Source organism: Boleophthalmus pectinirostris, unplaced genomic scaffold (assembly GCF_026225935.1).
Source record: "Boleophthalmus pectinirostris isolate CB_2022bp ecotype Guang Dong unplaced genomic scaffold, ASM2622593v1 HiC_scaffold_19, whole genome shotgun sequence".
Lineage (NCBI taxonomy): Eukaryota > Metazoa > Chordata > Actinopteri > Gobiiformes > Gobiidae > Boleophthalmus > Boleophthalmus pectinirostris.
The window spans coordinates 2,879,112-2,892,027 of NW_026571140.1; the positions used below are offsets into that span (position 1 = coordinate 2,879,112).

Genomic DNA, 12,916 nt, shown 5'->3' on the forward strand with positions numbered 1-12,916 from the left:
TCTCCAAAGCTCAAAATGCACTGATCCATCTCGTGATGTCAATATGTGATCAAGTGAACTGCTACCCTTTACATTTTGTTTAGTTGAGATTGGAAATAAGAGATTGGACAATGAAGAGTGAAGGTGTATGGAGTTTAAAAACACAGCAGAGTACTTCCTGTGTTACAGAAGGAGGAGATCTGCACTGCAGTTCTTTGAAACAGCCAAATTTTTATTTCAGTGACACCACAATGTGACGTTTCGGGTTAAGCCCTTCTTCTTGTCACATTGTGATATCCTGTCAAAGACAGGGTTCCCACTATTTTTCACTGACAAAATCTGAAAACTTTTCCATGACTTTCTCATGACCTAAAGTGAATTTTCCATGACTTTACGGCACCTACATGTGTACAATTGATCAGACTTTTAGGGCTAAATATGAAATGTGAACTCTTTCCACTCATCTTATGGTTTGGGATTATAGTTTTTAATATTCAAAATCCTGTCAGTGCATTTATTGCCGTTTCTTTTAAACAAAAGGCATGAATGTTCAGAAAGAATCAAAATAACCTCATGAGAACTGAACAGAGAGCTGGAGATGTATGAAAGAGATACTACAATTCAATGACTTTTCCAAAACTTTAATTGAATTTACATAATTCCATGAGTTTTTCAGGCTTGGAAAATGACATTTTCAATTTCCCTGACTTTTCTAGGATTTCCATGATTGTGGGAACCCTGCAAAAGAACTGCCGTGTGGATTTCTTTCTTATTTTGAAAATGTTTGTTTTTGGCCCCAGCACGCAGTTGCATTATTTATTGGATGTACATGTCTATCTACCGGTATTACTTCCTGTATTACCACATGACATCACAAGGTGGAGTGTTTTCTGTTTGAGAGAAGAACTCAGCCTAAATATACTGGGTTTGTGTGTTAAATGTTTGAATGAAACAAAACACAACTCCAGGTCTGTTCATGATGAGGAAACAACATTAAAACATAGATCAGAAAATAGTGTAATACATCGCCTTTATTCTCGAGATGTGTGAAGAATCCCTCAGTCGTCCAGGTAGAATCCATGTCGAGGAGAAAATTCAGTTTGTCGACTGGACAAAAGTTAGTTTGGTTGAAGATGTTTCGCAGCTCATCCAAGCTGCTTCTTCAGTTCTGGGGACTTTTGTCCAGTCAACAAACTGAATTTTCCCCTCAATACGTGCCCTTTAATCATCGCTGTATTGAGATCTGTATTGAGTATCGAGTCTTTTACTTAGTATCAACACTCAGTTTGAAATTTTAGTATCATAATAAAACTACTCCACATGATCTTGTTTTTAAAAGACAGGATTTTAGTAACCCCAGTGTGCTCAACCGGGTCTTACCTGCTGGTTCCCTCCGGGCTGTAGAACACCGAGTACATGAGCTCCTCTCCGTGGGGCTCCACCGGGGGGCGCCAGGTGAGCTTGACGAAGCGCGTGGACACCAGAGACGCCACCAGGTCCCGCGGCGCCGAGGGGGTGGGGCCCGCGGTGTCGGACACGCCTCCCGAGCCTGGCGTTACATGGTCAGTAGTGTTAGGAGTCAGTGAGGGGGAGGGGCCGGAGGGCAGGGCTACGTCTGAGGGGCGGGGCGAAGGAGGGAGGCGGGGCAAAGGGGAGGGGGCGGGGACAGTGATGGAATGAGAATGACAGTGAAAGAAACGAAAGAAAGGGAGAAAAGAAAAACAAAAAAAGAAAAAACAAAACATAACAAAAAGGACTCTTGGTGTGAGACAGAGCACAAAAACACTAGTACTACAAACACGCTAACAGATAAGGCACGATACAGGGGGCTGGCATGCAGCTACACACAGCTCTACACAGGCTCCTAAACACTACAGGACGCAACAATCTCCAACAACTCCTGTCAGCGACAATCATTTTTCACCAAAAATGATTCGTGCTAATAGATTTCAACACTTGGATACAGCTGGGATAGTTTTATGTAGGAAGAAAAACACCATAGAAACATAAAAGTCCAATGAGGTTTATTTGGTCTTCTGATAATTTATGTTTTTAGGTTCTTTTTACAGACTAAGAGTTTGTTTTCATACCTGACAGTTTGGACTGCTCACTAGTGGTCTTCCTCAGAGTGGTTACAGTGAGTCAAAAATTCTGCAGCGTCTTTTAACCAGGACACGTCGTAAAAAACACACTATTTTATCCTCATTGCACTAGCTCCCCGTTCATTTTAGAGTTGATTTTAAAATATTATTTGTTTTAAAAGCACTTCATGGATTGGCACCAAAGTATATTTCTGACCTTACTGTTCCTACACTCCTGAGGTTTGAGGGCCAGCTCCAGCTTCAACTCGACTCAAAAGCCGGGGTGACCCTGGGATGACCGAACCTTTTCTGTGATTGGCCCCAAACCTCCCCAAACACTCTCCCCTCTCACGTTAAAGGTTATATAGAGGATTTTTTTTTAGTTTCAAATTGTTAATGAAAGTTTAAAATACCATTACAGAGACAAAGCAGCCTTGTAATTATGACCAAAAAAAAAAAAAAAGAATGAAAATCTGTCAACTGTGGACATAGTGAGGCCAGATAAACATCAGCCAATAGATAACAAGGCTCCCTCTTTATCTATTGGCTGTTAGGTTGTCAATCAAACTGCCAGGGATTACGTGGTTTATGCAGCGGTTCTTAGAGGCTTTTTCAAACTGTAGCTTCCTCGCATTTTGCACAAAGTTTGTTGCAATGGCGGAGGAGAATCTACAACCTGTTCTCTGCAAAACAAAGTCCGTTTTTGAGGTCGCTGAAAGAAGAAGAGAAGGGGAAAAGGAGCTAAGGCAAACTGAGGTGATTCTTGGAGATTCCTTCCAGTGATTGCGCGACTGAAGTAGACAAAGGGTCTAAAAACTGATGCATCGGTTGCTAAATTACTTCTAGACAGGTCACTTCAACAGTAATTCTGGACGCGCACTGGATGTAAACAAGTGTGATTTCTAGAGTAAAGAAGCGGGAGGAGGTGTTTCTACTGAGGGAGCTGAGGAGGAGGAAGGTGGTGTCACGCATGCCAAAAAGTTGTTTAAATCATCTGAGTGACACGTCACAGCAACATCACGAGACTCTGAGGAAGTGCAGGGAGCAGAACAAACTGTCAGGGGTGAAAACAAACTCTTGGTCTGAAAAAAGAACCTAATAACATAACATTAACACAAGTTTGACTTTCTTTTTGATGCTCTTGTGTGCAAAGTCACTCCCCCTTCAGAGCACTATCACGACACAATCAGCGTGCATTTCACTAATGACACTTCTGCACATCGCATCAGGTTTGTTGTTGCTGTGTATTGTTTTGTATCAAGTTTTTGAGAGTATTTAGAGAGATTTGTTGTGTGGGAGCATGAGTGATGTACACTTGTGGGTGGAACTTTGTACAGGCTCCTCCTCCTAACTGTAAGGAGGATTTGAATCGGACCTAAGACGGGAGAGATCACCAAAACTATTTCCGGCATTTTTTTGATCAGGGAACAGCGTTAAAAAAGCTTAAAAATGTAAAAAAGCTTTAAAAAATTGTGCATAATAGCCCTTGTTTAAATGAAAGCAGGGTCAGCACTGCAGAGAACGTGACAATCTGTTTATGTCAGATGCCCTTATTCGTCAAAAACTAACTGTGAGAATGGTGGTAATATGTGAGAATGTTCTGAACATAACAGAGAACAAAACCAGGGTTGTGCCAAATCTAAAACAGAAAACCTGCCACTCCCCAGTTATGATTTTCAATAATTATAAAATCATAATCGTTTCCACAAAGTTAAGTGAACATTTTTTTTTATATCTTTTTCATTTTTTCAGCATTAACAGAATCTGGCTGGCCCTTGTTTGCTCCCCCCCGATCCTCGAGTTTGCCACAGACTTTAAATGGTCTCCTACAGCAGCGCAGATGTCTGAGCGCGCTCACAAAGCAGCAGATGTTTTTAAAGCCTTGTGCCGGGACATTCCAGAGCCGACCACAGAAATGCAGCGGTTCAGTTAAAGAACAGACTGTGGGCGCACCATACAATCTGAGAGGCCTGCAAGTGTTTTCTAGAATGTGGAGACTAGACCAGGCTAAACCAGGGCTAAACCAGGACTACACCAGGTACTAAATCAGGACCAAACCCAGACTAAACTAGGACTACACCAGGTACTAAATCAGGACCAAACCCAGACTAAACTAGGACTACACCACGTACTAAAGCAGGATTAAACCAGGACTAAACTAGAACTAAATTAGATACTAAAGCAAGACTAGATAAAATACTGAAGCAGAGCTAGACCAGGGCTAGACCAGGACTGAACCAGGACTGAACCAGACCTAAACCAGGACTGAACTAGGACCTGAACACATTATAAACCAGGACTATAACAAACAAGCTTTCTAACCACAGTCATAGAAATACCAGGATTAACTCAGGACAGGTGACATTCACATATCACATCTGCTCCTTTTGTGTTCAAACAGACCCTAGTCTCCTGAACATATCCTGAACATATCACGACTGCTGTGTGAATAGTTCAGGAGCAGCTCGGGAGAAAAAAAAAAGCACACCTCAATCCTCCGCCTGCGTGCCATTCATCTATCAGGACCTAACCACTTATTTAACTTTCACCGCTTCACTGACATCTTTAAACCAGGACTAAACCAGGACTAAACCAGGTCTAAACCAGGTCTAAACTAGAACTAAACTAGGGCTAAACCAGGACTAAACTAGGACTAAACCAGGTCTAAACTAGGACTAAACTAGGGCTAAACCAGGACTAAACCAGGACTAAACCAGGACTAAACTACTAAACCAGGACTAAACCAGGTCTAAACTAGGACTAAACTAGAACTAAACTAGGGCTAAACCAGGACTAAACTAGGACTAAACCAGGTCTAAACTAGGACTAAACTAGGACTAAACCAGGACTAAACCAGGTGTAAACTAGGGCTAAACCAGGACTAAACCAGGTCTAAACCAGGAACTGAACAATTTATAAACCAGGATTATAACTAATAGATTTAGACAAACCATGGCTACAGAAATACTAAGACTAATCCAGGTCTGAACTTGGACTAAAGCAGGTACTAAACCAGGGCTAAACCGGGACTAAACCGGGACTAAACCGGGACTAGGCCAGGACCATACCAGGACCTGAACAAGTTATAAACCAGGATTATAACAAATCACCTTAGACAAACAACAGCTACAGAAATACTAAGACTAAACCAGCTCTAAACTAGGACTAAAGCAGGTACTAAACCAGGACTAGGCCAGGACTAGGCCAGGACTAAATCAGGACTAAACCAGAGCTAAACCAGGACCACACCAAGACCTGAACAAGTTATAAACCAGAATTATAACAAATAAACTCAGACAAACGACAGCTACAGAAATACTAAGACTAAACCAGGTCTAGAGTAGGACTAAAGCAGTTTTATGCAAAAATTAAACAATAATGACTAGACCACAGATAACCCATGACTGAACCAAGACTAAACCAGGACTACAACCAAGATAAACCAAATCTAAAAACCCACGAGAGAAAAATATGAACCCAAAAAGATGAACTCCTGAACATATCCTGAACATATCACGAGTGCCGTTTGAATGCTGTGTGAATAGTTCAGGAGCAGCTCGGAAAAAAAGCTCCCTCCTCCGCCTGCGTGCCATTTGTCTGTCAGGAGCTAACCACTTATTTAGCTTTCACCGCTTCACTGGCATTTGGACTCTGCGAGCCCAGGTATTCGGTTGCTAAAGATTATAAAGTTCCTGGCGGTACAAAAGCCTCATTCACGCAGTCAGACGTGAAGAGAAAAACATGTTTGTGAAGATTTAACCTTTAAATGTGACATATTGTGCTTGATTATCCCTTTTAAAATACTCCAGACAGTTTGGCCGTGGTATTTCACGCTATACGACTTAAAATGCGTTGTTGGGGAGCAATTTGGCTTTCACTTTCCTTTTGAACACTCGGAGGTGTCTACGATAGCCTCTGTTTGACATTACAACAGGGTGGAGCGTTTTGAAATCAATAGTGAAATTAAAATCCTCAGTGTTTTCGGAAGTAACTTAACACGTGTACCAACAATATGTATTCTATGGCTCATTTTTAAACACCCTGTACCCGACTTTTGCCCATTTATTTGAGCTAAATTGGTCATGACCCAGTTAGAGTTGTCAAAAACATCGGAAATCTGATCGGACTATACTAGTAAATCTAAAATTGAAACTGGATTTGAGCAGGTATCGATACTAAAAAAAATCACATTCATAGGACAGAAATGAACCTTTCCTAAATAGTTTTACAATGATCTTGAGCTGTATCAGACTGGGATGTAACAGTAATCGAAATATCGTGATATTGTATCCTTAAAAGTCTCACAATAATCTCGTGGGCTGTCAAAATATATATCGAATCTGAAGTGTCTTTGCTTAAATTCATTTTTTTGGTGCAGTAACAGCTAAAAACAGTGAACAACATAGACCATGATCCTTTGCAGTGTTTCAGTCCAATCTACATGCTGAAATAACTGTTATAAGCGCATTGAAATCATAATTATTTGGAAGTAACAACAGAAAAGTAGCATACTCACAATTTTGCTTTGTTTTTTTGGTTTTTTTTTGTTTTGTGCCTCCATAAAATATTACAATAAATACCGTACCGTGAGAAGCATATCGTGATAATATCGTATCGAGAGGGTTGGATATAATTACATCACTAGTATCACAACAAGTAGAAGAGCACATAGACTACTATACACCCATGAACTCTAAATCACATTCTAATATTGTTTTTAATTATCATGTGCCACGTTTACATGAGAGCTTTAATTCTGAATTAAAATAATAATAATTCTGAATAAAAATTAATTCTGCTTTAAAAAGACCACGTAAACACGTAATTCCGAAGTAAGTGGGTGGGTAACTCCAATTTTAAACCCGGATTAATTTATTCCTCTCTCACGTAAACGTCAAACTGAGATGACAAAAAAGCCAGCAGCAGCTGAAGTGTGTGTTTTCTTCCCAAAGACGTCCCTGTCCAATCAGAACCTTCCCCACCCCCAGATGTTGAGTGGAATTAAATAAAGACGGTTTAACGTGTTTTCCATGTAAACCTCAATTCTGAATTATTATTTCCATGTAAATTCACAGGAGAATATTTGAATTCTGAACAATTTATTCAGAATTTAAAAAAAAACATCATGTAAATGTGGTCAATGTGGTATTAAAACCAGTATCAAATATTGAGTCTGAAATTGAGTGTTGGACGAAACCAGCGTAAAAGAATATGCTACAAAATATTTTTTGAATGGAGGTATTATGTTTTATATATTTAGTTGACCTGACTTCAAAAACAAGAAAATCAAGTCAACAATAGAAAAGCAGTGACCAGTTAAACCACAGGGACACTGCACACTCACACTCTGATACACACTCTGGATCAGACACAGATGAACTCAACTTTTCTCTTCATAAATTACATGATTCTGAATCCGTGTGTTGAGGAAATAATTGTTGTCGGGCAAAAACAACAGCTCCATGGACAAAAATGAGAGAGTAAAAAGCCAAGAGACACACAGTCTGGTGAGCTGTTCATAGTTCTGTCTCAGTGCCACACGATGCTGAGGAGCAGTTTTCAAATAAAATGATGCATCACCTCTGTTCTTCCCAACTCTGCATTTTATTGTATTTATTTATTTGACAGAGACGGTGCAGTCATACACAGTCACAGGGTGTGTAACTGCTGCTAATTCTCAACTCCTGTCCCTGGTCAGGCTTTTCCCTCCAATAAACCCTCCAAACAGTTTAAAAACACAATCTTTAAACACATTTTACCACAGTGCAGTTTTACATTTCAGACAGTCCCACATTCAAACACACACACGCATACACACAGTACAGTATTTACAGGTGGGTACGGGTGGGTGGTTTGGTTTTAACCAGGACTTGAGCCTCGAGCAGATCAATTGTTTCGCAGCGAAGCCAATTCATGCAAAGAAATGATTAGCAGTGCAGTAACTTTAAACACGTCTTGTTGGTTTCAAATGCTTCTGTAGAAAGTAGGGCTTGTGCATTATTGTTAGTTTTGAAAAAGGACTAGAACATTCTTAATAGCTCATTTGTGCATGTTGGAGTAATCCAACAGAATTTAACAGTGGGATTTGTGAACATCGTACAAAGGGTATAATTATTTTACTTGACATTTTACTTGTTTTCCAATTATTACAACACATGAAATAGTGAGGTGTCCAAAGCGTGTTCAAACAGCCCCAATTAAGCAGAATATTGTTCTTTTGAACGAGCATGAGGGAAATTAAAGTTGAAAATGGTGAATCATTAGACACGCCGCACACTAAGCCCCGAATGACCAATTTATACTTATATTTAAGATACACTGTGGAACTTTTCTGGTTTCTGATTGGATCCTGAAGTGACATCATCAACTCTATTAAATCTGATTGACCTGTTGATACTTTTCTGTGCCATCATGCAGGGGGTGTTCTACATGTAGGTTTATCTGTATGATGGAATGCTCAGATGTTACCATGGAGACATGATGCATAAATGAGCAAACACTCCCATATAAGATTTAAGATCCTCTGAAAAAATACAAAATGGATTTAAACAACACATTTTCAGGAGCCTGTGACCAATACGAACGTGCATGATCCTGTTTAGGAGTTTGATTTTCAACAAAACAAAAACATAAGAGTGACTCACTGAAAAACTGATGGCTAATGCTAATGAGAGCAGTGCTTACAGGGAATGTTGATATCAGCTGTAAAGTATCAAGTGGCCTACAGAATGATGTGATGTCATCTGAAACACAGTGATGACCAAACTCTGTATCAGCAGTCCCCAACCTTTTTTGCGCCACGGAGCGGTTTCATGTCAGACAATATTTTCACAGACCGGCTTTTAAGGTGTGGTGGACAAATACGGCAAAATAAAATGATACGACCAACACAAAAAACTGTAGTATTTTTATAAATATAATAATAAACGTTACTCAGCTTGTTTGCAGCTTGTGGGTTTAATATTAGCGTTAATGTATCATGTGACTGAGACGAACATTTTGATGTGAGTCAAGAGTGAGTCACAGACAGACGTAAAGGAGAAATAAAACATTGTACAGACTCGGATAATAAATAAAACATGAATAATGTAAGTTACTTATACATGCCCTGGTCCACGAACTGGTCCACACCCTGGTACACACTCTAGCAGATGCCCTGGTACACGCTCTAGCAGACGCCCTGGTCCACACCCTGGTCCACACCCTGGTCCACACCCTGGTCCACACCCTGGTCCACACCCTGGTGCAAGCTCTGGTACACGCTCTGGTACATGCCCTGGTACATGCCCTGGTCCACGCCCCGGTACATGCCCTACTAGACACATGGCTCTGGTTGTTACAGTACGTACGCGCCGCCCCCTACCCGCCTGACAAGCTCTATTCTGGGCATGATAAATCACATCATTAGCATCTTGGCCGGCGGTAATGAATAGCTGGCATTAAGTCTTAACGAGGAAGGTTACTCTGGATCGGCATAATAAATCTGGATAACCATTTTACCAAATCGCCGGGACAAAGACGCGCACTCGCACACCATTCGTCTTAATATGGGGATGTAAATAAGTGAGTGAGTTTCTGTTTGTGCTGCTAACTTCATAAGGCTAGTCCCCCGTGCGCTGGTTGTTTTTCATGGCTGTGTAAAAGCAGAGATAAGAGGGGCCATAGCTCACCACTCCAACAGAACAGAGGAGCATAAATCTAACTAATGCAGATGAGTGGAGGAGAGGGAGGTATGCAGGGAGCAGAGCCAGAGCCAACGAGATGGATTTTCACAAATACTAAACAAGAAATTCAAACAGGAGGATTGTATGTTCCATTTGCTGTCGTGTCTGTCACTGTCCACCAATCACAGTTCGCTCATTTTCACTTTCAACCAGTGAACTCTGAAGACCAGGGCTGTACCCACAGACTGTAGAAAGAAGTGGACTAAGCAAGTGCCACTCAAATGGAGCTTGTGATGATTAAGAAGGTTAAAGGAGTGAATTTAGAGCTCTATATTACGAATAAGATTTTTTTGATGAACAAAATAGCGAATAAAAATCCCACAAGGATCGTGTAGAGCAGGTTAATGCAAACATTTAAAGACCAAAATGACGAGGCTTACAGCAGCAGTTACAGAGAGAGGGTCTGTTTGCGATGAGGAAACACTTGAACATAGATCATATATACGTAAATGAGCCCTTTAAAGTCAACAGTTCGTTCAGTTGTCCATTAGTCACATCTCCTTGGACATTGATAAAGTCTTCCTCACCGAGGCAGCTGAACCACCATCTTCCCCAACCTTTCCATCTTCTTCTGCCATCTAAACAGACACCTAATCTATCATACTGTCAAACTGCAGGCTCCTCTACCTGCCGGGGCGTAGCGTCCAAGTTTTTACAATCAATACATTATAAGGTGCTATCACGCCCTCAATCATTTATCGGGGTCTCTCCTGCATAAACTCTAATATACTTTATAATTAAGTAGTGCTTTTTGAGTACAATCACGCAGATTACGTCAGATCTGTTTCCAGAAATGAGACACTCTGTAATATCGGACATACACTGCACAATATTTTTGATCGTTTCACTCAGCTCAAACTGTACGACCAAAACCAAAGTTTAAAAGTTCACAGCTCATGGAACGATTTCAACAGTGTAAAACTCTTGCACAAGTGAAAAATCATCTCAAAACGGGCCAAAAATTGCAAGTGTACACCTGGCTTAACACACCAGATTCAAACATAGGCAAGATGGGAGAAGTGTCTTGCCTATGGGCACAGCGACAACATTATGCGCTTGTCAGAGTTGGGATTGAACACTAACTACTGAAGCACTATTGCACATTACAGTATATTTTTGAGGTTAATGCCAGGCTGGCACTACCTAGAATCATTCTAGGTAGAACACATTCTGTGTTGGCAACGATTCCCAAGATCGAGGATTTAAAGAGGGAACAAAGAGAATGTTTGGTGAATTTTATCCAGGGGAAAGACGTTATTGTCCTTCTTCCTATGGGATTTGGGAAAAGTTTCATACACCAGTTAGCCCCGTTAGCGGCGCATTACATACGTCACGACCAAACAGCAGCAATTGGTTAAATGATAAAAAGTACCCACCTACCGTCGAGTGAACAAATTCTAACACTGCAAGGTCAGATGATTTCTACAAAGTGAAACCAGCTGATGAATAAGGCTACATTTTGTTATCTCTGTAGGAAAAAAATGTCCTCTGCATTTGACCATCAGTAGCACCGGAACAACCTTGAGACCCATATTCAGATCTCCAGGCTCGGTCAGAACTTAAGTGGAGGGTTTGATCTATTGTGCATATTTTATTTCATTCACAAGCTTAACAAACCCTGTTCTTCTCTCAAACGGAAAACACATATGTTAATACAGGAAGCGCTCCATTGTGTTTTCAAACTCCATATACTTTCACTAGAATCATTTGGAGAACTTCAGCCCTGGAATTGCCAATCTCTACTGAACAAAAGATAAAAGGAGCTGTTAACTTGAAAACTAGGTGGAACAGAACATTTTGAGCTTGGATGATGTAGACAGACTAATAAAAATAATTACTCTAACATGTGAATGAAACAAAACAACTCCAGGTCTGTTTTTTTATGAACAACATTATAACATGGCTTAAAACTCGACTTTGCGAAACATAGGACATTTAAGACAAAATGAGTCAATCAAGGATTAAACAATTTGACCGATTTGTGTTGTCCTAAGAACGAGATCACTGTTCATTTTGTATTAGAATATTACCCAGCCCAAACTAAAGACATTTGATTTCAACCTAATTTTGAAAAGCAATTTGCAACTACTCTTATAAACCGACATTTCCATCTCCACTCCGCAGATAATGATTCCATATTACCCACCCCCCTATGGAGCCGATAAAACAGCACACAGCAGGGCTCTTATTGCTCTCACGCATTTGAACAAGTTGACAAATCTGAGCTATAGACACGAGTAATGCTGACAGTCGAACCTTCTCCCCGTAATCTGTGCACCAGCCCTGGACGAGATAAGCCCGGAAGGATGAGCGGCTCCCTGACAGCTCCAGACAATAGAGACTCAGCGTAATGTGCTAGCAAAGGAACAAATGACAAACGATTCCAGCGGAGACGCGTGGAGACCAGCCAAAATCTGAGCAAGCGTTTAACCAGAGGGGAAGTTGTATTTCAGGAAAACAAGATCGTTGCCCGTGGCGATATGAAGCATGAGTTGTCGAAAATTTAACGGGTGTTGGTAGAAAGGATTTTGATGGATAGGGATATAAAGGCGATGTGTGAAGTCTGGAGAAGTTGAGAGCTCTGATAGACTGGACGATGTGTAGTGTGTTGGCAGAGTGGTTAGCCTTCCTTTTCAGACAGTATAATCTAATCCTCCAACAAGGTGCTAATGAACGAGATCTTGGCTCAGCAACTGGAGAAGGTTCAGGGAGCTACTCGGGCTGCACTATATATTACAATAGAATGGAAATTACAAAATGGATTTAGCACAATTATGAAATCACAAAAGTTGTAGTCATTTAAAAAATATAGACAATATATAATGTCAAAATATAAATTTTTTTAATATCAGGAAATCTAGCTGTCCCTGTAGTTTAGACCTCTACAGACAAGTTCATTTGATTCTTGTATTAGTTTCTCAGTTCATATTTCAGTCTTCTCTCAATTGTCAACATGGAGTTATTTACAAGGTGCACTGGGCAGTACCTGGAGGACACAAGGTCGGTTTATACATCTCCGTTGAATCTACAGGAAGTGCTGCACAGCTCCTGTATGCACATGAAGGCAATCAGAAAGCTTGCAGTGTTCACCGTGCCGCGCTCATGCTGTGTACATGCTACACGGCCAAAAAG

General features: G+C 40.7%; 1 protein-coding gene across 1 annotated transcript in view; it reads right to left on the reverse strand.

The window, feature by feature from the left end:
* neo1a (neogenin 1a) overlaps nucleotides 1-12,916 on the reverse strand; it is a 417,022-nt gene that overhangs the window by 75,544 nt on the left and 328,562 nt on the right. The window contains 1 exon segment of the mRNA XM_055154744.1: nucleotides 1,360-1,594. Coding sequence (XP_055010719.1) covers nucleotides 1,360-1,594 — 235 coding nt within the window.